General features: G+C 48.1%; 1 protein-coding gene across 2 annotated transcripts in view; it reads right to left on the reverse strand.

The window, feature by feature from the left end:
* ADAMTSL4 (ADAMTS like 4) overlaps positions 1-26,582 on the reverse strand; it is a 340,678-nt gene that overhangs the window by 114,944 nt on the left and 199,152 nt on the right. For both annotated transcript variants that reach the window (XM_086947462.1, XM_086947463.1), the window contains exon 7: positions 1,369-1,505. In XM_086947462.1, the coding sequence (XP_086803588.1) occupies positions 1,369-1,505 (137 nt within the window). The remainder of the gene's footprint in view (positions 1-1,368; positions 1,506-26,582) is intronic.

Raw genomic sequence — 26,582 nt, forward strand, 5'->3', positions numbered from 1 at the left:
GAACTTGTTCTTCCTTCTGTAGGATAACATTGCTGAACTCAGAAATTGCACTGTGTTCACTTTTTAAATTGAAAAGAATTTATATTTATAAACATACTTACCTGAACGATTTTTCTCTGATGTCTAAACATGTATAAAGATACTTTCTATTGCTATAGATTGGCGTTGATGTCCTTCTTTAGTTGTGTGTCATTTATTGACCACTGTGTGTATTTGCAAATGTTTTACACTCCTCTTTGTTAAGCCTAAGGCTGCTCCACCACACTACCCCCTAACAGAGGACTTTGGGGTTGTATAGCAAGCCCTTGTCCACTCATAGGGGACCCCCGGACTCTTTACATCATATATCAGATTTTTGATATCTATACAACTATAATAAAGGAAGAACTTTCAGCCTTTGAGGCGGGTAAACTCGGGAACCACAGCGCCAATCTACACACCCAATACACCGTTGGAATCGTCAGGGTGTGTAGATGGTTATAGGCTATATACATTTTTTAAAAAAACGTTATTTTTTAAAAATGTACAGTAAAAAAAAAATTAGTCCCTCCGAAGTAGCGCCGGCCGCGACGTGCGTGCTCATGTCAGGAGCGCAGGGAGGAGTGGCGTCCAGGAGCGCGACGAGGAGTGGCGGACATGGCGTGGGGGAGGAGCGGTGACGTGAGGAGCAGCGGACATGCCAGCGACGGTGCGAGCAGCGGACAGGCTGGAGGAGCGGCGGCTGAGTTAAGGGAGCGGCGGACATGGCGCGAGGGAGGAGCGGTAACGTGAGGAGCAGCGGACATGCCAGCGGCGGTGCGAGCAGAGGACAGGCGGGAGGAGCAGTGGCTGAGGTAAGGGGACCCATGTCGGGTCAGGCGGGAGTCGGGGCACGAGGGGGACGGGCTGGGCGGGGGCCCGGGCTGCTGGACAATGTCAGGGCGGGCGGGGGTCGGGGAAGCATGTTGCTCCCGGGCGAGGTCGGGACGGGCTGCTCGTATCTTATAAAGAGCAAACTTCCTACAGTAACCTTTTCCTTTCACTATGCTTATTAACGGGGCTGGCTGGAACACGGCGCTTCCATAAAATCAAGAGTTCCATCACCAACTGGGCATTCCGCTGCCGCATATTAAACATCAACAATAATTTGCTATTGAAACAGATCAATAAGAATGATTTACGCATAAAATGTAGTACATTTAGCTGCAGTTCTAACATTTTGTTGCACATATGAACATAACAACCTTTGTCTTTTGTTTGTTTGAAGGGCAAAATCAATAAATTGGAGGGTATGATAAATGCAAATGGCTAATGTGGTGGCCCCTAAAGGAATAAATGACGACAACATCATATACTAGTGAACTGTGTGTGGTTACTGGTGGTACTCACCAAGCACTGCCCACCCACACAGATATCTGTGGATGAAGCCTCGCACGGGGTGCCGTCCTGCACCTTCTCGGTGTGGCGTACGTAGAAGCGGTAGCCAATGGGACGACAGTTCAGCTCACACCGCTGATATCCCTGCACTGAAACACAGAGAGGAGAAAAATGTGTTATTTTAAAATAATTTTTGTACTTCATTTAAGTGGCCATGCTGCTTTTCATATACATTGGTGTTCTGTGAGACATTATAAAATAAAAAACAATATCACAATTCATGATGTAGAGCGGAAACAGAGAGCATTGTGCATCGTTGGGTTATGTTGTGTTACTCTTTCAAGAGAGCGCACCATTTATGTGTTATACCAAAGCATCCAGTTTTCAACATCGACCAGACTTGCACGGACTACCAAAATATAATCAAGGCAAGCAGATGTGGGGTTATGAATGGTACAGCCACAGCTCTCTACATATGCTTACTACTTATTTATTCCGGTTTTTTTATAGCACTGAAATGACCTGGGCCAATATAGCGCTATACAAATGAGCAAAAACAAGGAACTAGATAAAATATTCTGTTAAACAGAAACAATGTAAATGTTTGGTAAAAGAGTACATACAGTTTTCAGTCTCAAAGTGTCTTTGAACCAAGAAGATTTAAAAAACAGTTTTAAAAGAAAGTTGTAAAACCTTGATAATAAATTGAAAGTGTTAAGGTAAATGTTACTGACTTCGATATTTTGACACACAGACATTTACCAAATCCCTTTGGCACCAAAAGGTGTTTGAAAGCATTCTGGCGATCCGATAGCATGCTTCACCGTGTGTACTCTTGCTATTACATAAATTTACATTAAAAAAAATCCAAAGCCTGACAAGATTACCCATCCATCCAGCTATTATAGAGCCAAGAGAAGCTACGAGGTTCAGGAGAACTGCATTGATATTCCTGCTCCTGGATGCAATGATTCCACTGGGATCAGTATTTCTGAGCTACAGGATTACAGGAGGATTACCAGAAATCCGCTGAGATTTGAATAATAACTTCGAATAAAGTAGGCGTGGGCGAAATTTAAATTTCGCCAGTGTAGTTCATGCAATTACAGGAATTTTGTGTTACAGAAAATTCCAGATATTATTCCATTTTGCATAATTTCGGCCATTTGCCGGAAAAATGTACCATGAACGCACGGAAAAACATAACAAGAGCGGCTGTTATTTTCATTTTTGTTTTTTTAATGTGCCAAAAATTGATGCAGGGGCAGCGAGGTGGTGATCACCAGACTGAAGTTGAACATGGACCGCAAAAAGATACTGGAACGCAAAGTCTCGCCAAGCTGCCAAGGAGAAGGGTCAAATATAAGAAGGAAACCATTGAAAAAATGTAAGGGTAAATACGTCTGCTGTATAAAACCAATTGAAAAAACTAACGTCAAAAACAAAAATACAGTGTGAAATGGTACATTAGCATTTTGTGGAATTTTTCCTAATTTTTCCATAATTTCGCATGATTATGAGAAAGCAAATTATGCTGATTTTGTACTGCCCTAGAATATACCAACTGGTTTTAACCATTTTCGAACTGTGAAAAATGAATACAAACTTGGTGAACATTATCGGCGCCATCTTGCCCCCTCTTCCAAGCCCATTCGTGCGCGTAAACGGCAGCCATTTTGAGCACCATGGCCTCCCTGCCCCTCGCTAATAGCCAGCGCGTCTCTCTCTCTCTCTTAACCTCGCAATCATTCCCCCGCACGCTGACAACCCCCGCTCTCTCATGCCTTGGGTCATAAACCCCTCTTCAGCGCAGCTTCACCACGGAATCCCATCCTGTTCCCAGCGCGACACCTCCCCTCATTCCTTTCATGGCCTCAAACCCTTTTGATGCAAACCCCCTTTTTCCTGTGTCCCCGTTTGTCTTCCCTGTTCCCAGGCCGTCACCTGGCTCTGCGGATACTGTTTATTACCCCGTACAGTAGGAAGCTTCCCCTCCCCATCAAAAGTCCCCCGAACCGATCAAAGCCCCCACCCCATGAGATCCGATCAACCCCATGCATTCCGTGAATCGGCGGAATGCCCTGCTGTGCGACCACCATCACCTGTTGTGACCGGGGTGGGGAATCCAACTGTAAATGTATGTGGGAACGGGTCTGGAGGGGAGATTCCGAGGATGTTCTTTCAAGTATTAAAGTATTACGAGAATGTGTTATGTGCAATAAAGGTCGTAAACTCTAGTATAAGAGGCCAGGCCTCAGAGATGTGGTTAGAGCACCTCGTGACGATACTTGCTGTCTGAATTGATGTGTTCTCCTCCGGAGAGAATAAAATCCTCGTTTCCCGCCTTCCAGTCTCCAGCGCCTGCTTCTTCATTGATTAATATTGGTGGGTCATAGAGGCGATACCGCCGGGCAACATAAAAGGGTTTTTGGTTACCGGTTGTCTTTGGAACCCCTTTTAACAATTGGCGTCCCAAACGTGGGGCCCATCAGCGACTCGTGGATCCAGTGGGAGAGGTCCCGACGACAGAGTGAACGACTGCAACGATCGGAAGGTACCCTGTCCGATAGACCCTTGTCTGACAGCCGATCATCCGAACTTCACTGGTTCCGAACAGACCTCTCTCGAGTGATCTGCGGTCCTGACTGGGAACCATCAGGAGTGCCACGAGAAGTACGAAGAGAAGAGGACGATCGGGCGCTGGATTCGGAAGACGAGAAACTGTCCATGCGGTCCGGGTAAGGTCGTGTAAACACGACGAAATTGCGAAAGTGATAGATAATTGGAAGTAATTGATAATTGTTGTGAAAATACTAGTATTACTCTTTGTTAATTTATTGGAGATTCGCTGTCTGCAAACGGAGAAACAACAGGCTCTCCCTTTATAAACAGCGAAGGATAGGTACGCACCCGTCGGACCTATTTTCCCCCTCCCCATTGAACAATTGCCCCCCCCCCCCCCCCCCCCATTGATTAATTGTTATAGATCGTTTTCTGGAGATTCTCTGTCTACAAACAGGGAAGATTAGGTCCCCTCTTTGCAGATAGTGAAAGGGTAGGTGACGCGAACCTTTGCGAGCCTACTTATTCTCCCCATTGACCATATTGATTTTTTATTTTTGACCTAACATTGATTAACTGTTATAGATTGTTTTCTGGAGATTCTCTGTCTGAAAACAGGGAAGATTAGGTCCCCTCTTTGCAGATAGTGAAAGGGTAGGTGACGCGAACCTTTGCGAGCCTACTTATTCTCCCCATTGACCATATTGATTTTTTATTTTTGACCTAACGTTGATCGATTGCTCAGAATTGGTTCATGAGGTATTCACTACGTGCAAACAACGTAGAATAGAAATATTCTGTCTAGTCTTTGCGCGCAGTGATAAGATAGGTAGTGCTGACTATTATCCCATTGTGATCCGTCATGCCTGTCTTCTCCCCACTGGTCAGTAGCCTGTTTAACCCGGACCGCTTATTAGAGATGAACCATCCGGCTCCGCTGGAAGGCACCCCTAATAAGGACATGTTCATGAAGCATGGATTAATCGCTATAGCCTATAGTGAGCTGTGGCATAAATATACGAAAAAGGATCGAGAAAAACAGTGGCCACTGAGAGGATCCTTTGATCTCGACAAAATAGAAACAGTAGAAATAGCCCTTCGTAGGAATGAAACAACACCTATTATGCTCGATAGTCTCGGCATGTGGCGCAAAGAAGCCGCACGACGAAGGGAAGGCGACGAATTCGGAGAAGGTGAAGGGACACGACGGACAACCCCCCAAACGTCTAGTAGGCAAAGGGAAGGGCCAGCGATGGCACAGTCCCGAGGAGTAGACATGAAAAGCGAACGGTGTAAAGGGATGTGCCGACAAGCCAACCCCGGAACACAACGACCCGAAGGTAATCCCCCGACATTACGCACAGGACGGACAGATTTAAAACCAAACCAATGTGCTTTCTGTAAATGTCTTGGACACTGGAAAGCCCAATGCCCGACTCTGCAAAGCATAGGTAAGAATGGAGGGTTGACAGAAAGGACGGACCGACAGAAAGGAAAAAGACGTGAGATAAAAACCGATCAGACTAGTGCAGACAGAACAGACAGGACCACCCCGTTCGATTATGCTCGGTGGCACAGATTTCGTCAGGCCAATTTTAACGACATGTTAGAATTCTGGGACTGATTGCTCTCTGTTGCTCCCCCACTCTGAAAAACAAACACAACTGCAGGTCAGTGTAAACAACCCCCCGTTAGAGAAAGGACTCAAGAAAGCCAAGCGTCTATTATATAACTTAGGATTTAATTACGGTAAAACACACAACCAACAGTAAATAGAATAACTAGTAGTACTCTCTAAAAAGCAAACTTGACTAATAGGAAAAATACAAAACATATTATGCTCACTCCGGAAGTCCTCCAATGTAACAGTTCGATGGTCCCGCCCATCCGAAACACATAGCACGTGTGGGGCGGGGCCTGCCAGCAACCATGGGCCAAAAAGAGAACGCTGGCGAGAAGGTCCTGGAGGCTCCACCAAGCAGGCAATGAAATGGTCTTTCCATACTACCCTTCCAGGGATGGCGTCCCCCGGGCCGCGAGTAGGGAGGGGGCGGCTGCAAATGACCCCCTCCCTCGTATCTCCTGGTCCGGCCATCACGAATTCCTCCATCGAACGGATGCAGGGTGGGCAGGGAGGAAGAGGCGACGCGGACGAGCCTCTTCCACCTCCACAGGTAGGAGGCTTCCCTGCCCTGGCCCGACGCCGATGTCCTCCAGCCGGGCGACGGCCATATTTCCGCAACACAGGACACACAATGCCCGACTCGTATATTTTCTCCGTACAGGACATACAAGACCCGGCTGGTATACTTGCGTAGTACAGGACACACAATGTCCGACGGGCATATTTGCGGAGCACCGGATGTACAGTGGTCCCCCAAGAGTCGGAATCAGGGGTGTAGGGTGGTCATCATGTGCGCCCCTGATTCCAAGGGACGGTGTAGGATGCGCCGGGAGATGAAGACGGCACGGGTGAGCCTCCCTCACCTCCCCAGATGAAGGCTCCACTGCTGCACCCTGGCACCCCAAACCAAAATGTCCTGCTCCAGCAACATGATGCTCCGTCTTTCACCATCACAAGAAGTTTCTCCTCTCCTGATAGATACAACGAAGGGCGGTTGCTGCAGGGTCTCGAAATGGCGTCTGGGCCCTCGAAAAGGCGGGTCTAGGCCGCTGGAGTAACTTTGTCCGAAATTGCAACTCGGGCACTTGCCCACCTGGGCGCAAGCCCCCACCATCGACAAACATCCCCTCGACTTTGAAGATTCTACCAAAGTCCCAAGAGCCCTCGGCCCCTTCAGGCTTCCGGTGAGGAACAGTTGCATTGATCTCAAATGAAATAACCACGGCACAGCAACAAGATGGCGGTGCCCTCGTGTCTGCATCAGCTTCCGTCTGAACCACCCAGGAACATTATGGACTAACGAACTTGAACAAGTTCCGGCTGAACATCAACATGACCCGGTAAGAGAGACTCTACCCCCTCCCTCTCTTGATTGACGGTCCACACCACCAGCCCCTCTGTTAGCACAATTTTCTTTTGAACTGCCGAAAGGGACTCTGGTCCAACCGCCAATTGTCGGGGATATTTTGCCCCTGATGCTACTTCCGGACTAAACCGGCCTCGCCCAAAATGGCGCTGGTATCAATGGAAACTAACGGATGCCTCGTGGTGTTCCTTAGCTAATGAAACTTGATGTACTAGGATATATATATATGCGAACCATTGCGCACTCGATGTTAAAGGGAGGAGGGTTCACTTGGCGAACATTTAAGAAGGGTTCCGTAAAAATGTTGATCTCAATGAACAATTTATTTTCGATATTTGTTGTAACTGATACATAACGTCGCTTATGATGCACACCCGCGGTTTACATCTAGGAAATGTGATTACGATGAGCTTGACTGTGTTTCCATTTATGAACTGAAATGCCCCTGATTCCTTTGTCACGCAATGAAATGTTTTTGGTTACTTGCAAATAATTAATTAGACCTTTTTACATGTTCTTGTACTGCAAAATAACCCCCTACTGTATGTGCTTCCATCGACGACATGTCAGGCCAAAATATGAATTGCGCTCTCACATTTTACGTACTGAATAATTCTACAAATAAAAGTCTTAAAACGCTATGGATAGGCATCGCGTACTTTTGTAAATACGGGTATCGGTGGGAGGGTTTTTCTGTGCGCAACTGTTCTGCTCTCTTTTTAAGGTTATCCGAGAAATGGTTGTTCGGCCCTGGGTTGATGGTCAAATCGAAGGTATGATACGCTGCCTCCAAGATATGCGACTAAGCTCAGGAACTGACGTATGAAGAAGGACCTCGACTTCAGAGAATGGGTAAAGTAAAATGGTGTGATTGATAAATTGTTATAAGGATATGGTGGTCGAAGGTACTAAGGTACAGGGTTGAACGAAGAACTGGTATGCCTTAAGAACATCACAGCTTTGGGAATGATTTAGGGACCCCGATGACCGGATACATCTACGAAACCGGGTACCTCGCGCTAGGCACCTCTGATTCCTCTTTTTAGCGTTTTTCACTACACACGATCCTTAATGCCATCCTCGAACCTCCCCATGAACCACCTATCACATTGCCTGCCCCCATGACTTTAAGAAACCAGAACCCTAAGGGATTATATCCCGAAGAGATAAGTACGAGTATGTGGTAAGTAAAGGATTTTCGTGCCCTTACATTTGATGTGTTCGAATGTTGTCCCCCTACCTCCCCTTTTCTCCCCCTTTTTCCCTCTGCAGGTTACATTAGAATCCCGATTAGAGTATCATAAGGGATCTGGAACCACGTCACGCCCGATGCATGAAGACGGACTAGCGCTACAAAATGGCACAACAAGGACGCTCTCACGACCTTTTTACCAAATCTAACGCTTTTCTGTCCCACAACTGCATGCTTCCTACCTCCTAACACAGACCCGAAACGTCTAACGTTGGGTAACGCGCTGAATAGCCCAAACAATACACGGTCATCCTCTATGTCACACGTGTACTGTTTGGCCTATTGTCTCTCTCTCTCCCTCTCTCTCTCTCTCTCTCTCTCTCTCTCTCTCTCTCTCTCTCTCTCTCTCTCTCTCTCTCTCTCTCTCTCTCACTCACTCTTCCACCCCTCCACACTTTCCCTCTTCCTAGCAACTGGCACCTAATTGGCGAACCTGGTGCACCTCCTGATTGGCCCCAAATACCACAAGTATTTGCACAAATTTGTCCTAAATAAAATTGTATCGGTACCACGTTACTACCTCTCCTTTTCTACTAAAATATGGATGAAATTTAAATTGGCCAATAGGAAAGGGACAGGTAAGACGACTAAGGTTCCCAAAATTTGACCCACTCTGAGGGAACTATTTGTCAGTGGCTTCTATGATAAAATATGTCTGTAGTAATGCGACCATCCCCATTGCAAACTGTCTCCGTACCCCAAGCTGTAAGAAATGATCGAGACACCCCCATTTACCCAAAATGCCCCCAGTTTGGTATCAGCCGCCCTGAACGAGAACTTGAAAAACGCACATTGCTCCGATTCACTACGTTCCTAATCGTTTTTCATAAGATCCCACCTTCCCCGAGGATAAGTTTAATGATTATCGCAAACCATCCCCCGAGTTTTTGTAGTAACCAGGTTGCAAGGATTTATATAGAAAATTAGAAAGATGTATGCAAAGTTAAAAATTAGATCGAAAATCGAAAGACCTTGTTTCTGTAAGCCTTGCTGAAAATAAGATGTTTTGATGTAATGGAGACTTGTTTAGCCTATGTTCATCCCTCAGAAGGACGCCTATCAGACTATGGTGAATAGCACGTTACACTTTTTCGTAAAATACAAGGCCCTGAAGACCAGCCTAGCCTTGCGAGACTCGTACTAGGGAAATAGGTCTCTACCAGAAGAACTGACATCTACTATAATAGACGTATGCAATAAATGGGTACCAGACCTCGTACCTATTACAAATGAACATAATAACCATCAAAGCGCCAAAGAATTAGCCAGCGGAAGGAAGTTGTAAGGACTCCAGCAAACCCATCATCAATTGCTTATACGTTAGTCGCAAGAACCTCCAATGTAGCGAGTGCTTACCCCAGCTGCTTGGTGTTGGGAGAGAAATAGATTTATGTAATTACCCTCTTCTGCAAAATCTCTAAAGACTGTCTTTTCAAACTCGTTTAAGGGTACCACTGTCGGAGGAGAAAGAGACCGGATGTGGGAGCACGCGGCCTGACTGCGGATTGTGGAACATCAGCGACGGAGGCCGAGGCGAGACCACAGCAGTAAGGAGACGCCGGACGGGGCACTGTTTCAAACAAAGCTAAGGAAAGGGGTGACCTGAAGCCCCTGCTATATGATCAACGTGTGCCAAAAGCCCCCGCTCTCTGAACATGGTTACGGACCCGCCTATCGCAAACTCTCCGCCTCCCCCCCTGATCTGTTCCCGACTTGGCCTTGCTCCATCCCCTCCTCCTCCGACCTACCATAAGGATTGTTCACACCCACACCTTTCCACCCGAACTCCCAAGTTCCTCCAAATCCTACCGAGCTACCCAGAGAAGAGTACTCCCTGCGTCAGAAGGGAGGGAGCTCCGACTAAGTAGACCACGAACTATGTTAAATCCCAGAACGATGACCTAGAACTCCACCAAGGGTCGCCCCCGAAGAAAAGATAAACAAAGTCTGTGGTTCTGCCCGCTACCAAGCACCTTGAAGATGATGGAAGCAACAGGAAATGCCCACCACAGAGACTCAAGAAACGAACTGATCTCACAATTACCCCCAACGACTCAATCCACATGAACATTTCTGTCGATAGGTAATCCAGGTGTTCAACAGTGCCGACAGAAGACGACAAAAGGACAACGAGAACTCTGATATTTTTTCTGTATCTCCTTTCTCTCCCAAGCACCATTGGACTGACTATGCACCCGCCGTATACAAAAAGGACTTACTTATATGATAACTTACCAGTTCTTATTCTATGATCTGTACCCAACGCCCTCGCTACGTAATTCTAGTCTGATATTGCATTACGATGACTTTTTCTGCAACGAACTTAACGATGAACCCGCCTACTAAATGATGAGATTTTTCAATATGATGTTTACAATGTGATGTTTATGTACAGTTCTTTCGCCTAAGTCCCCTCTCCCTTACTTATGATCGCTGCATATAGATGTAGATAGGAGATAGGCCAGCAAGATGTCTTGGAAATGTTAAAGGGAGGACTGTGAAAAATGAATACAAACTTGGTGAACATTATCGGCGCCATCTTGCCCCCTCTTCCAAGCCCATTCGTGCGCGTAAACGGCAGCCATTTTGAGCACCATGGCCTCCCTGCCCCTCGCTAATAGCCAGCGCGTCTCTCTCTCTCTCTTAACCTCGCAATCATTCCCCCGCACGCTGACAACCCCCGCTCTCTCATGCCTTGGGTCATAAACCCCTCTTCAGCGCAGCTTCACCACGGAATCCCATCCTGTTCCCAGCGCGACACCTCCCCTCATTCCTTTCATGGCCTCAAACCCTTTTGATGCAAACCCCCTTTTTCCTGTGTCCCCGTTTGTCTTCCCTGTTCCCAGGCCGTCACCTGGCTCTGCGGATACTGTTTATTACCCCGTACAGTAGGAAGCTTCCCCTCCCCATCAAAAGACCCCCGAACCGATCAAAGCCCCCACCCCATGAGATCCGATCAACCCCATGCATTCCGTGAATCGGCGGAATGCCCTGCTGTGCGACCACCATCACCTGTTGTGACCGGGGTGGGGAATCCAACTGTAAATGTATGTGGGAACGGGTCTGGAGGGGAGATTCCGAGGATGTTCTTTCAAGTATTAAAGTATTACGAGAATGTGTTATGTGCAATAAAGGTCGTAAACTCTAGTATAAGAGGCCAGGCCTCAGAGATGTGGTTAGAGCACCTCGTGACGATACTTGCTGTCTGAATTGATGTGTTCTCCTCCGGAGAGAATAAAATCCTCGTTTCCCGCCTTCCAGTCTCCAGCGCCTGCTTCTTCATTGATTAATATTGGTGGGTCATAGAGGCGATACCGCCGGGCAACATAAAAGGGTTTTTGGTTACCGGTTGTCTTTGGAACCCCTTTTAACAGAACCTTTAACACAAGGTAAGAAAAACGCCAGTGTTTTTTAAACACACAACTTGTAATTTCGAAGCAGACGCATCACAATTGCACAGAAGTCCATAATGTTGGCCTTAGTCTTTCGTTTACCCTGACTGTCAAGTGCATTAACCCTGTGAATTACAGATATGTATAGTTCAATGTACTATTTGTTTGTTTGTAGATTTATATAGCGCAACTTATCACCCGTGAGGGTATCCAGGCGCTGTCCATGGGCACGGAGAGATTTGGGGGCAGATGTATCAACGGGATTTTTAGTCGCAAACGCTGCGATTCTCAAAAAAGCAGCGTTTGCGACTAAAAATCATGAAAATGGGATGTATGACGGAAATGGATTCGCAAAATGAAGGAATCGGAGAATTTGCGATTCCTTAACTTTGCGCAAGTATTTAAGGAATCGCAAAAAGCGATTTCTTAAATGCTATGTAAGAAACACTTAAGTTTAGCGAATTCACTTTAAGAAATCGCAAATTACCACCAGCATCAATTTGGTGTTAATTTGCGATTTCTTTCACAAATGCAATTTTTTGCATTTGGAAAGGTGCCATGTGGCGCTCATATGCGCACACATGTACATTTCAGGGGTGCAGCAGGGTGTCCTTAAGACACCCTTGCACCCTTGAAATTGTTCTCAATTTGGGATTAGCAAATTGCGAATCGCAAATTGAGAATAACTTCCCATTCCTTCCTATGGGCATCCTGGCCCATAGAAATGAATGGGAAAGTATTCCTTAATTGCTAATTCACAGTTTACGAATTCGCAATTAAGGAATATTGAGTAATCGCGAAAAAATTGCGATTTTTTTGATACATACCATTTGTAATTCTCAAATAGCCATTCTCAAAAAATCGCTATTTGAGAATCGCAAATAGGTATTTTGATACATCTGCCCCTAAGTGATTTGACTAGAATCACAGGATATTGCCCCGTCGCCGAGAGTCAAACCCATAGATGGGTCTTAGTGTGGGATGGACCATGCAGTAGAAATCGACCCTCTACCCTCGCAAACATACCTATGGAACACAAACCTGGACACAACGCATGCATCGGACACACATTGGGGTAAGGACATTACACCCTGCGAAACAAACGTGCTATTGACATAGCCACCTGCAAACCCATCACCTCACAGCGCCCACCAAGGGAAACAGAAATACACCTGGAAAAAAACATCTAGAAACTTTAGGGACTACTGGAAACACAAATATGGCTAAAAAGCACGAATATAGTTCAGAGACACAAGCATACCTTAAAAAGGCAAACACACCTGTGAAACAAAGACAAGCCTGGGAAGCCCAAACAAGCCTTTGGAACACAAAAATACACAGAGGAAACATAAGCACACCTGGAAAACACAAGCATGCCTGGAAAACACAAGCATGCCTGGGAAACGCAAGCATGCCTGGGAAACGCAAGCATGCCTGGGACACACAAGCACGCCTGGGAAACACAAGCACGCCTGGGAAACACAAGCACGCCTGGGAAACACAAACATGTCTGAGAAACACAAGCACGCCTGGGAAGCCCAAACAAGCCTTTGGAACACAAAAATACACAGAGGAAACATAAGCACACCTGGAAAACACAAGCATGCCTGGAAAACACAAGCATGCCTGGGAAACGCAAGCATGCCTGGGACACACAAGCACGCCTGGGACACACAAGCACGCCTGGGAAACACAAGCACGCCTGGGAAACACAAGCACGCCTGGGAAACACAAGCACGCCTGGGAAACATAAACATGTCTGAGAAACACAAGCACGCCTGGGAAACACAAGCACGCCTGGGAAACACAAACATGTCTGAGAAACACAAGCACGCCTGGGAAACACAAGCACGCCTGGGAAACACAAACATGTCTGAGAAACACAAGCACGCCTGGGAAATACAAGCACGCCTGGGAAACACAAGCACGCCTGGGAAACACAAGCACGCCTGGGAAACACAAGCACGCCTGGGAAACACAAGCACGCCTGGGAAACACAAGCACGCCTGGGAAACACAAACATGTCTGAGAAACACAAGCACGCCTGGGAAACACAAGCACGCCTGGGAAACACAAGCACGCCTGGGAAACACAAGCACGCCTGGGAAACACAAGCACGCCTGGGAAATACAAACATGTCTGAGAAACACAAGCACGCCTGGGAAACACAAGCACGCCTGGGAAACACAAACATGTCTGAGAAACACAAGCACGCCTGGGAAACACAAGCACGCCTGGGAAACACAAGCACGCCTGGGAAACACAAGCACGCCTGGGAAACACAAACATGTCTGAGAAACACAAGCACGCCTGGGAAACACAAACAAGTCTGAGAAACACAAGCACGCCTGGGAAACACAAGCACGCCTGGGAAACACAAGCATGCCTGGGGCACACAAGCACGCCTGGGGCCTACAAGCACGCCTGGAAAAGACAAACACACCTGGGAAACACAAGAACACTCCATGATGAAAAATTCAGATCGGGTGAGAAACCCTGGGAAATAGTTACGTTCAGATTTATTTAGCTTTTTAGTACAAATAAAAATACAGCTCATACAAATATCAGGTATACATATTCACAATTCAATACCATGAAATTGCTTAAAATAAACAAACAACCATGAATAATCCACACTGCATCCTGGAAGTATGTACTTAACTCTTTAAATACAATCCATCAAATACAAGTACAGAAGTAAAAGTTTATCTAATAACAAACGCAAAGACACACTTTTATTCCAGAACAAAAATGCAGAAATCAGGCGAGCCCTTAAATACAGGAAATAAACAGAGGTTAATCCCGGGAATACGTTTTTGCATTTAAAGTCCGAGAACAGAGACCAAAACAGAGGCCAGTATCTGAATTTGCCTGAAGTGGGCGCATATACACTCAATTGGCCAGAAGCGACCTTTGAGTGAAGCAATTCATTTGAAGTGTTACAGACGAATTCCGTTCATCTAAAACAGAAACACGCACACAGTGTAAACACAAAGACACCTGGGAAATCCTCTGTGGATGTAGGTAATTCAGATCCAACTGGAATGCCGGAGAGATACTAACACACACACACACGAAAGGAACAAACACACTGTAAATACACACACAGATTGAAGAGAAACACACTTCTGGGAAAAAACAGAGCAACAATAACCTCCATCTCCCCTAAAGAAACACGCATAGTTCTGGGACAGCAGCTTCTGAAAAACGCGTGGGAATAAAAAAGCAGGTCCTGGAAACATGGGCGCACTTTTGAACCACAAACTCACCTGCTAAATACACATGGGAATGGGACACCAAAACACACCTGGGGCACAAACACCTGGGAGAGACAGACTGAAAAAGCACACCTGCAACCCACCCCTCTCCACCCCCTCCACTCTCTGGGAAACACACCTGAGAAGCAGAGAAAACCATCTGTTCCTCTAAAAACCCTCTGTTTAGCTCTTTAACCTGCTCTTGTCGTGATTGGCTAGGACTTGTTTACAGGTTGAGCCAATCATGTTTCTGGGAGGGGAACAGGATGAAGATGTGGACACAGCTCCAAGAAGTAGCAAAGCGCTTTACACAGAACACTTATATTGTAGGAAGATAATCTTGAATCAAGGTAACACAGAACTTTATTGTTTATGGAGGTTCTTTTAGACCAGATCACAGAAATTAAAATGTGATGGGTGCCATGTCATTGCGTCAGGGCACGGCAGCCGGCTGCACTTCTAGATATGTATTTATGTCGCATATATTAAAGTGTGACACAGGGAGACAATGTGATTGGTCACCCGCTCCACTGTAGTTGTGTCCCGCCTGCCCTTCTCTCTAAGGCCTGTCGGTGTTGATCTTAGGAGACAGTGAGTTCCCTCAGAGGGGGGTAAGAGGTGACACCCCGCCTCCCACTGAGAAGCACCCATAATATTTATTCAACCTTTAGGAGCCAATGGAGGCTGACCCTGGCTATTGAGGAAACATAGACCCTGTCCGTCAAACTGATGATCTGTCTGCTCTATTAAGAGTAGGGTGGACCTCCATGCTTCCCACTGCGGAATGGCGCCACCGATGGGAACTCTACACCGAAGGCTCGACGGAGTTGGGAACATCGATGGTGGCGCATCAGGCCATCCACCCTAACTTAGATCGGACGGTCGGAGTTATTTTTTGCTATTTTGGACTGCTAAGGAATCGCTGGCATATCCGAACAGAAAAAAATTACAAATGACCCACATACCCATGTGAAAAAATGTAGGGTAATTAGGTTTTTGTTTTTCAAAAACAATCTCCCGCTTTGACAAACAAGTTTGTTGGGTGGGCATCTGAAACATTGCGACAACTAAGCATGCTTTCTGTGCCTTCAGAGGGGCCACCATGGCAGGGGACCCTCTGAAGGCACAGATCTCCTCAGCGGACAGGACAGGATCTCCATATGGTAGAGATGGCCCAGCCAAGGTCTCAGTGGTAATTTCCTCAGCCACTCTGACGAATGACAGGGCCTTGCTCTAAATGAAGCCCCTTGCCTCGTGATTTGGATAGAACATACAATCTCAGTTCATCTGAGAGCATTGTAGGAACTGCTGCTACTAAGGGAATTGTAGGTGGAACCCTTCCATAAATATAGTTGTAGGGTTTTGAGCAGAGGATGTTACGCAATGGCCCGGTTTTCATCTACTCCTTTGCGGGGTTTTTAGGCGGCTAGAGAATAATTTATTCCAGCACAAACAGATGTTTTGGTTTCTTAGAGAGTCCTGCTGTGTTTAGGGTGGGGCCAGCAGCTCTGCAGGTTTGTGACCCTGTCCGGACATGTTCCACATCTGGACCAGCTGTTGTGTGTAGAGTGTTGGACCCAGCCTTGACATGTTTTTGTTTGAATCCACCCAGCTGCTCTGCTATGAACTTGACTTGTAAATATGTTCTTTAGCAGTATGGCTGCTCTTCAGGGTGCCGGCCTGAACTAGCCCTCTTGTGTTCTGGGTTGTTGCACTAGGCACAGATTGTTGCCTAGCCCAGGAATGCTGTGTTTTGGCACAAGATGTTCTGCAGGGTTTTTTGCTAAGCCAAGGTTTGTTGTGGCTTGGTACCAGCTGATCTGTAATGGTTGTGCCCTGTCCAGGCATGTTGTGGATTGGTACCAGCTTCTCTGCAGGTTTGTCGTGGCTTGGTACCAGCTGGTCTGAAGAGGCTGTTCTCTGTCCAGGCATGTTATGGGTTGGTTCCAGCTTTTCTGCAGGCTTGTCGTGGCTTGGTACCAGCTGACATGTTGCGGGTTGGTACCAGCTTCTCTGCAGGCTTGTTATGGCTTGGTACCAGCTGACATGTTGCAGGATGGTACCAGCTTCTCTGAAGGCTTGTCGTGGCTTGGTACCAGCTGATCTGTAGAGATGGTGCCCTGTCCAGGCATGCAGTGGCTTGCTTGATACCGGCGCCTCCGTAGGCCTTGTTGCCCAGTTCAGGCATGCTGTGGTTTGGCACCAGAGGTGCAGTTAGGCCTGTGACCCAGCCCAAGCATGCTGCTGCTCGGTTTAAACTACTATATGGGGGATTGTGCCCATTCCAGGCATGCTGTGGCTTTGCCAGTGCCACTGTCGAGGAGCTGCTACGGAGTCCACGATTGCTGTGGCCCGGTAGCAGCTCCACTGCAGGTGGGTGACGCAGCGCAGGTATGCTTTGGCTCAGTAGCAGCTCCACTGCAGGTCGGTGACACAGTGCAGGTATGCTTTGGCATAGTAGCAGCTCCACTGCAGGTGGGTGACGCAGCGCAGGTATGCTTTGGCTCAGTAGCAGCTCCACTGCAGGTCGGTGACACAGTGCAGGTATGCTGTGGCATAGTAGCAGCTCCACTGCAGGTGGGTGACGCAGCGTAGGTATGCTGTGGCATAGTAGCAGCTCCACTGCAGGTGGGTGACGCAGCACAGGTATGCTGTGGCTCGGTAGCAGCTCCACTGCAGGTGGGTGATGCAGCACAGGTATGCTGTGGCTCGGTAGCAGCTCCACTGCAGGTGGGTGACGCAGCGCAGGTATGCTGGGACTTGGTAGCAGCTCCACTGCAGGTGGGTGACGCAGCGTAGGTATGCTGTGGCTCGGTAGCAGCTCCACTGCAGGTGGGTGACACAGTGCAGGTATGCTTTGGCATAGTAGCAGCTCCACTGCAGGTGGGTGACGCAGCGCAGGTATGCTTTGGCTCAGTAGCAGCTCCACTGCAGGTCGGTGACACAGTGCAGGTATGCTTTGGCATAGTAGCAGCTCCACTGCAGGTGGGTGACGCAGCGCAGGTATGCTGTGGCTCGGTAGCAGCTCCAATGCAGGTCGGTGACACAGTGCAGGTATGCTTTGGCATAGTAGCAGCTCCACTGCAGGTGGGTGAGGCAGCGCAGGTATGCTGTGGCTCAGTAGCAGCTCCAATGCAGGTCGGTGACACAGTGCAGGTATGCTGTGGCTCGGTAGCAGCTCCACTGCAGGTGGGTGACGCAGCGCAGGTATGCTTTGGCTCAGTAGCAGCTCCACTGCAGGTCGGTGACACAGTGCAGGTATGCTGTGGCTCGGTAGCAGCTCCACTGCAGGTGGGTGATGCAGCGCAGGTATGCTGTGGCTCGGTAGCAGCTCCACTGCAGGTGGGTGACGCAGCGCAGGTATGCTGTGGCTTGGTAGCAGCTCCACTGCAGGTGGGTGGCGCAGCGTAGGTATGCTGTGGCTCAGTAGTAGCTCCACTGCAGGTGGGTGACGCAGCGCAGGTATGCTGTGGCTCAGTAGCAGCTCCACTGCAGGTGGGTGACGCAGCGCATGTATGCTGTGGCTTGGTAGCAGCTCCACTGCAGGTGGGTGGCGCAGCGTAGGTATGCTGTGGCTCAGTAGCAGCTCCACTGCAGGTGGGTGATGCAGCGCAGGTATGCTGTGGCTCAGTAGCAGCTTCACTGCAGGTGGGTGACGCAGCACAGGTATGCTGTGGCTTGGTAGCAGCTCTGCCGCAGGTTGGTGACACTGTGCATGTGTGCTGTGGCTTGTTATTGGCTGCCCAAGGCATGATGTGGTTTGATGGCAGCGCTCTACAGACTTCGTTGCCTAGCCCAGGCATACCTGCTCTTGTAAGAAACTGCAGAGGCTGTGGCCCTGTCCATGCATACTGTGGCTGGGTATTAACTGCTAAGGGGGATGTGGCCCAGTCCAGTCATGATGTGTCTTTGTATAGCTTCTCCATGGCAAGAGCAGTCCAGGCATGATGTGTCTTTGTATAGCTCCTCCACGTCGGGAGTAGCCCAGTCCAGGTATGCGGTGGCACGGTACCAACTCCTCTCCAGGGGTGTAGCTCAGAACTGGCATTCTCTGGCTTGGTAGAAGCCCTCTGAGGAATGTGTTACCCACCCTAGGCATGCCTCCTCTTGGCCAGCTGATCCGCGGAGGCTGTGTCCAGTCCTGGCATGGTGTGGCTAAGTCCCAGCTGCTCTTCAGGATGTGGTACTCTGTCATGGCATGCTCTGGCTTGATGCCCCTGGTTCTGGTGGGTTTGTACACCAAACCTGACATGTTGTGAATCTGTGCGATCTTCACTCAGTTTTGGACCTGCTGTGGCAGAGCGTTTGCTGCTTTCCAGGGAATTTGACTACATCATGGTGTGTTCTTTTCAAGGCCCAGAAGCTCTCTAGGACCTGGCTTGGATCAATTTGGCTTTTTTCAGTTGGTTCCACCTGTTGTGGAGAGGCTATGAAGCTAGTCTTGTCTTTATATAGTGAGGTCCCAGCTGAGTGCAGGGTTCTGAGCCCTGTACTGCCATGTTCAGATCTAAGCCAGTTTCTCTGCATATGTTTAGTCTTGCTCCTTACAAGTTTTGGGTCAGGATAGGCTGCACAATGGAGACAATATGAGCCAGAACCAGTCTAGCCATCTATTAAAGGAAGGAGTCCTCAAAGGATCGACATAAGCAAAGATGTATACAATTTCCATCTTATACCAGTATCTATGTTTTTGACTTTGACGCCCAATATAATCTCGATATTGAAATTTATTACAATGATAAATGGACCAGTATTCCCTGAATGCTTGCTATTTTGTAACCTACATTTTTTTAAGCTGGCCCAGTGTTTGCGTTGACCGCTACCCTGAGTGTAAGTTCCATGTGCGCTCCGCTCTCCTCTGGGCTACAGTTCATAGGCGGCTTGTGGTTGGTGGCACTTGCTCTCCAGACCCTTCTTGTTTAACTTGAAGAAAGTTTCACTCAAGACAAATATCAAAGGAACCAAGGGGAAATCTGGCCACCATTGCCAAGCCTTCCTTTTCCACCAATGGAAGTCAGGCAGAGGGCGGGGCCAAAGTGTTCGAAGGAAGGGGTGTGGCGAAGTTTTATATCTGGTGCAGTAACTTTTACTCTCCAGAAGGTGGCGCAGTCTGCAACACTAAATGGTTCAAGGAGTGGACATTCTCTGATGCTTCTCTATGGGAGTTTTTAAGTTAGACCTCAAGCATTCTCTGTTGCTTACTCTGCTCTCATCCAGTTTCTGCCTCAACGTGGCAGTTCCCTGAAACATTACTCCCAGAAGTAGGTGATTACAGGTGATTGTACGTATATGCATACTGTGGCCTATCTATTGCTCAGATTCGCACTTAAACGCCACTACAAGCCCGCTGAGACCTGATTGGAACACATCTTCAAGCCTTGCGCATGACACTAAACCTACTGCTTGTTTGCAACAACACAAATCAACACTACCAAACATGTGTGGCAAACTAGTAGCTACCTGCTGGACCACCCACCACTTATAACTCAATAGAAAAAACATACACATTGGTAAAGCATACACTCCCAATCATTACCAAGATGGCTCCTATACACCCAGCAGCAGCTCTGTGGCCCAGTCAGGGCATTGACTGCCATAGAGCGGATGTGATCCAGTCCTGGTGTGGTATGTATCAGCTGCTCTTAATGGTTTGTGACACACTGTTGTAGCAGGCTTCTGCTTGATGCCACCAGTTCTGCAGGATTTGAGCAACAGACCTGACATCCATTGAATCTGTACCATCTTCACAGAGTTGTGGACCTGTCATGGCAGGGTCTACGCTGCTCTGCATGGAGAGTGACTACCTAATGGAATGTTCGTTTTTAGGCCCAGCGGCTCTGTAGGGTCTGGTCTTGACCAGTGATGATGACATGTTTCGGCTGGTCGACATATCTTCGAATGGTTAGTAAACCAATCGTATCCCAATATGGCATAGTACAAGCTGCAGTGCAGGGTCCTGTCCTTGCATGTGTAAATCTAAGCCAGCTTCTTTTCCGGTCTTCTTTCTCTGTCTTTAAAAGTTTTTTGTCTGGATAGGCTGCAGCATAGAGACAATGCACGCTATCACCTAACTGGAAGGAGGTCCTCATACGCTTCAGTGATTGACATATACAAAGATGGTTGTCGTATTCAACGAAGCGTTGTTACCTTCTGTCTTTATACCACACTGTTTTCGACTTTGTAGCCTGAGATAACCCATGGCGGTCACCCAAGACTTCCCCATGATGAATGGACCAGTGTTCTTTGAATGTTTGCCATTTTTCATACTTTCTTCACTGAAGCTTGTCCAGCGTTTGTGTTCACAATTAACATGAGTGTAAATTCTATGTGTGCTTTCACTCTCCATGGCCTCGGCTCATCGGGGCGGTTTGTGGCTGGCGGCACGTTAAGAAAGAGTTGCTATATTCCAGGCTAGATCCAACTTCTTTGACTCAAACAGAGTTTTACTCACAGCGCAGTCCCTTCAGAGGTACGTACATCAGACGTGACCAAGACGAAATAAGGTCCAACCCCACCCACAGCCAACCTTTCCTCTTCCGCCAGTTAAAACTTAGGTCAGGCAGACTGTGGAGCCATCTTGACTACGGGGGTTGTTTTATATCTTAATCTACCAGAAATGGCCGCTGATTGCAGCGCTAAATGTTCACAGCGAGTGTGTGTTCTCTGATGCACAACTAAGAGACTCAAGTCCTGGCTCTTTGACTAAACCCAGCAACCCAGCACCTGGATTTCCTCATGGGTGATAAGCATCGCCCATCAACCCCACAACTGGATACCCTCACAGGTGATAAACTAAACACATCAATCCCGACCCTGGATACCCACACGGGTGGTAAGCTACAACCATCACCTGGATACCCTCACAGGTGATAAACCACGCCCAGCACCTGGATACCCTCACAAGTGATAAACCGCACCCAGCACCTGAATACCCTCACGGGTGATAAGCCGCGCTTTAGAAGTACTCATTGAGTGAGTGTTTTAACTAGCCCTCACCCATTCACGTATAGCAGTCGCTGTTGTTAACTCTGCTCCCCCCAGGTACTACCTCAACTTGGCTTTTCCCTAAAACGTGAGGCCCAGAAGCAGGTTGTAAGAGTAATAATACCTATACACAAACTTTCAGCCCATCTCTCACTCACATTGTCACATAAACGATGCAGCAGGCCCACCGCAATACCACTGGTGCATACCTATGATGCTCACGCAGGACACCAAACATACAACCCATTGGCTGCAACTCAAACCAACCCTCCACCACCCATGCATAGCAATCTGAGAAGCCACTTGCTTGCCCACCCAGAAGAACCTTGAAACCCTGGTCATGGAGTAGAAGGCACTATGCAAATGCATGTACAAATTAGTCCATTCTGCTAACTCCACCCCAAAAGCTTACTAATTAAATAGCTTGTGAATACATAAGCTGAAAAAACAGACTCAAAAAGCTATTAATATCAATAAATCTCAGATCCCTCCCCCACCTACTCAGCGCCTTGAGACCCTCACAGGAGTCTTATACGGGGACAAACTGTCGGGATGCGGGACAGTAGTGCGAACTTATCATGGTCCTGGGATTTATGACCCTTTCGCTTCGGAATTGATCGGAACCTACAAGCTTTGATTGATGGTGATTGGGTTTGTCACCACGCCTATCATATTATATATTTGAATCTTGAAGAAATGATCTTAAAGACAGGTGTTCCACAAAAGACCGTCTGATACGATTAGTTCAATGAAATGATCATCGCGCGTCGGCTGCTGTGCGCATTGGGAATAAAGATTGATGACCGAACTTTTGACGTGGATTTAGATCACTTTGTGGAGTTTTCTGTGTCATGTAGCACACATATGATTGGACAGAACAACTGTGAATCTTTTGCATTGATAACAATTGAACTGTTCAAGGAACTTTTACAGTGACTTTGCTTTGGTGTGCTACCGTGCTTGCGAGGTAGACCCTCACAGGTGAGTAGTTGCACTTTATGAGATTAAATGTAAATGTAAATTGATACTTGCAGAGCGCACTACTCACCCGTAAGGGTCTCAAGGCGCTTGTACGAATACCGCTGTGGAACCCATCCTGGCTTTCCCTGTGAGGCGTCCACTCTTGGGCACCCCCAAGGTGGAGGCCAGGCATCCTTAGCGTTGTGGGGGCCGTTGTGGAGATTAAGCAAGCCATTGCCCAGAGTTGCAGAGTGGGACCAATGATTAGAATAGGCACCGAGGCGAGAATTATCAGGTCTGTGGAATTTTTGAGCCCAAGACCCGCCGAGGTGGGAAATTGAACCCTGGTCCCGGGCGAGACCTGTGCATCAGGGTCTGCCGCTCTAACCATTGAGCCACACTTCTCCTAAGATTACTGATCGATCGATTGATCTCCCATACATAATATTGCCTTGAGTTGAGTTGAGTTATTTCTAAGATAGCTATGAAGCACTTACTTACCCCCAAAAATAAGAACTGAAGTTGATCAAATTGTAGAATAAGCAGAAAGTGTTTTTGGCTGGATTTTGGAATTTAAAGCAGTTCAACATTTTCTTTGGGAGGTATTTATGTACGTTAAATAGTTTGGCATTCGATGTTTCTGAGTCCCTGTTTTTACAGGCATGTGTTTTTTCTGTCTGTGTTTTCACATGGACCCCTGCTGCACGGGATTTGCCAATGTTAACACTGCTCTCCTTAATTACTGCATTACAGTCTGCAGAGAATCCCCAGCTTGTGTAACTGCAGCTCCATGGCTTTTTCTGCTCACTTTGCTCTGGGACAGTTTTTGTCTAGTGAATGCTGGTGGCTAATCTCTAGTCTAAGTGCGAACTAGAGGTCGTTGTAAACTACACTCATGTACGCGATATATTTAATCCGGTTTTATTGAGTGTCTTTTAAAATGTAATTACAGGTTTTTATACATTTTTATTATGAATATGTAACTTTACACAATGTTTTATGGTGTATTAGATGAAATGTGTATTTTATATATTTATGTCTTTTAAGATGAACAATCGCAATAAAGACTTTTTGAATTGAATTGAATTGTAAACTACACTCACACCTGTTTAATGTGCTTTTACCTTACCTCACACCCAGTTATTTCCCCCAGGTACATGTTCTCACATAATTACGCCTTTGCATCTAGTCCCAGGCAACATTTCCATTTTGCGGGTTTATCCTCAGGTAATATCGGAAATGTGTGTACGCTTGTAAAGAGAAATTCCTCAGATTATGCCATTAATCTGTGATGCATACCTAGAGGCCATGTGAGGAAAACATTAAATTGAGTGCAAAGGAAAAACTCAAGCAGAACCATTGATTTTTTCCCCGATTTTTTTTAACAAGAAGTGGGGCCATGTGTCCAAAAATGGATATATGTAATTGAGATAAATTTCTGACGTGTGCGGAAGGGGTGGGCGGAATTTGCGTAGTCGTGCTACGCAAAACTCTGCGAAACGGTAAAAAATCTCTGCAAGAATGCAAAAGTTTTGCGAACACACGGAATTGCTTGTTCCGCCTGTTCGCAATGCTTTTTTCCTGTTCCCGAACGTTGTTTGCGTGTTCGGGGAGAAATATCTTGCAAACATGGATTTTGAAAGCGTGAACACGCAAAAAAATCTGCAAAGCCGCGATCGCAGAATTTTTGGCAACTCCACGTTCTGCACGGAACGCAAAATTACCCAAATTCCGCGAGCGGAAGGAATTTACAGCCAAGGACTAGTTTGCGACTCACGCTATTACGCGTAATTTTGCGTTACTTTTCAATATTTTCCCCTGCCAGCACAAATTGCGTAAATTACGCACACCCTTATTCGCAGCCTGCAACCTCCTGATCTGGTCTGTGTGCAGACTGGGTGGATAGTGGATTCCTGTGCCAGCTTTGGTCCTAAGATGCCAGTCCCCAGGTCTGCTTCTTCAGAGCTCAGGACAGTCTCCGGGGACGTCTCGATCTGTTCCAAGCAAGGGCGGGCTGGCCCTCGGCCACCGACCGGAGCAGCCCCCGCCTCCACCCCGCCTCCCAGCCCCCTCCCTGCCGGACAAGATGACAGGCCTGGGCCCTGTGGATAAACGAGCCCATGTGGCGGGGGAAGCGGACCCATATCTGGAGAAACACCAGAGCACGGCCACAGCTGATTATTTCTAAATAAATATTATTTTTATTGAGGTTGGAACATGTGGGCCTGGGTGGAGGCGAGGGGGGGTCGAGTCATCCCAGGGCTCGGCGCGGGCTACGAGTCCGATCCGATTTATTGGGTGCGAGGGGGCGATGTGTGTGAGTCAGTGGAAGGGAAAGTGGGGTTGTGGGGGACAAGGGAGTAAAACAAACACAGAAAGCGAGAGAACGAAGCATAAAGAGGAGGGAGAGAGAGGGGGGAGGGCCGGTGAGAAAAGAGTGAGTTGGAGAGAGATGAGGCAGGCTAGCGCCTAGAAAAGAGGTTTCCAGCTGTTTCTGGTCTGTGCTTTCAGTGGAAGGTGTATGCAGGCGGGAAAGTGGTGCAGCCAGCAATTGCATGCACTCGTGAATGAGGTGCAACTGACGCATTCAGTCCAACGCCCTCCACGGGTGCACTCCTGGCAGTCAGTGGAAGGGGCTGCATCCGTGCAGATTAGCATCCAATGCATGCCGTCAGGCTCTCTGTGGCTGCAGCCAGTGCAGTGGGTGCATGCACTCGTGAATGAGGTGCAACTGATGCATTCAGTCCAATGCCCTCCACGGGTGCACTCCTGGCAGTCAGTGCAGGGGGTTGCACTGGTGCAGATTAGCATGCAATGCATGCTGTCAGGCTCTCTGTGGCTGCAGCCAGTGCAGTGGGTGCATGCACTCGTGAATGAGGTGCAACTGATGCATTCAGTCCAATGCCCTCCACGGGTGCACTCCTGGCAGTCAGTGCAGGGGGTTGCACGGGTGCAGATTAGCACGCAATGCATGCTGTCAGGCTCTCTGCGGCTGCAGCCAGTGCAGTGGGTGCATGCACTCGTGAATGAGGTGCAACTGATGCATTCAGTCCAATGCCCTCCACGGGTGCACTCCTGGCAGTCAGTGCAGGGGGTTGCACTGGTGCAGATTAGCATGCAATGCATGCTGTCAGGCTCTCTGCGGCTGCAGCCAGTGCAGTGGGTGCATGCACTCGTGAATGAGGTGCAACTGATGCATTCAGTCCAATGCCCTCCACGGGTGCACTCCTGGCAGTCAGTGCAGGGGGTTGCACTGGTGCAGATTAGCATGCAATGCATGCTGTCAGGCTCTCTGCGGCTGCAGCCAGTGCAGTGGGTGCATGCACTCGTGAATGAGGTGCAACTGATGCATTCAGTCCAATGCCCTCCACGGGTGCACTCCTGGCAGTCAGTGCAGGGGGTTGCACTGGTGCAGATTAGCATGCAATGCATGCTGTCAGGCTCTCTGCGGCTGCAGCCAGTGCAGTGGGTGCATGCACTCGTGAATGAGGTGCGACTGATGCATTCAGTCCAACGCCCTCCACGGGTGCACTCCTGGCAGTCAGTGCAGGGGGCTGCATCCGTGCAGATTAGCATCCAATGCATGCCGTCAGGCTCTCTGCGGCTGCAGCCAGTGCAGTGGGTGCATGCACTCGTGAATGAGGTGCGACTGATGCATTCAGTCCAATGCCCTCCACGGGTGCACTCCTGGCAGTCAGTGCAGGGGGTTGCACGGGTGCAGATTAGCATGCAATGCATGCTGTCAGGCTCTCTGCGGCTGCAGCCAGTGCAGTGGGTGCATGCACTCGTGAATGAGGTGCAACTGATGCATTCAGTCCAACGCCCTCCA

This window comes from Lissotriton vulgaris, chromosome 12, assembly GCF_964263255.1.
Source record: "Lissotriton vulgaris chromosome 12, aLisVul1.2, whole genome shotgun sequence".
Classification (NCBI taxonomy): Eukaryota; Metazoa; Chordata; class Amphibia; order Caudata; family Salamandridae; genus Lissotriton; species Lissotriton vulgaris.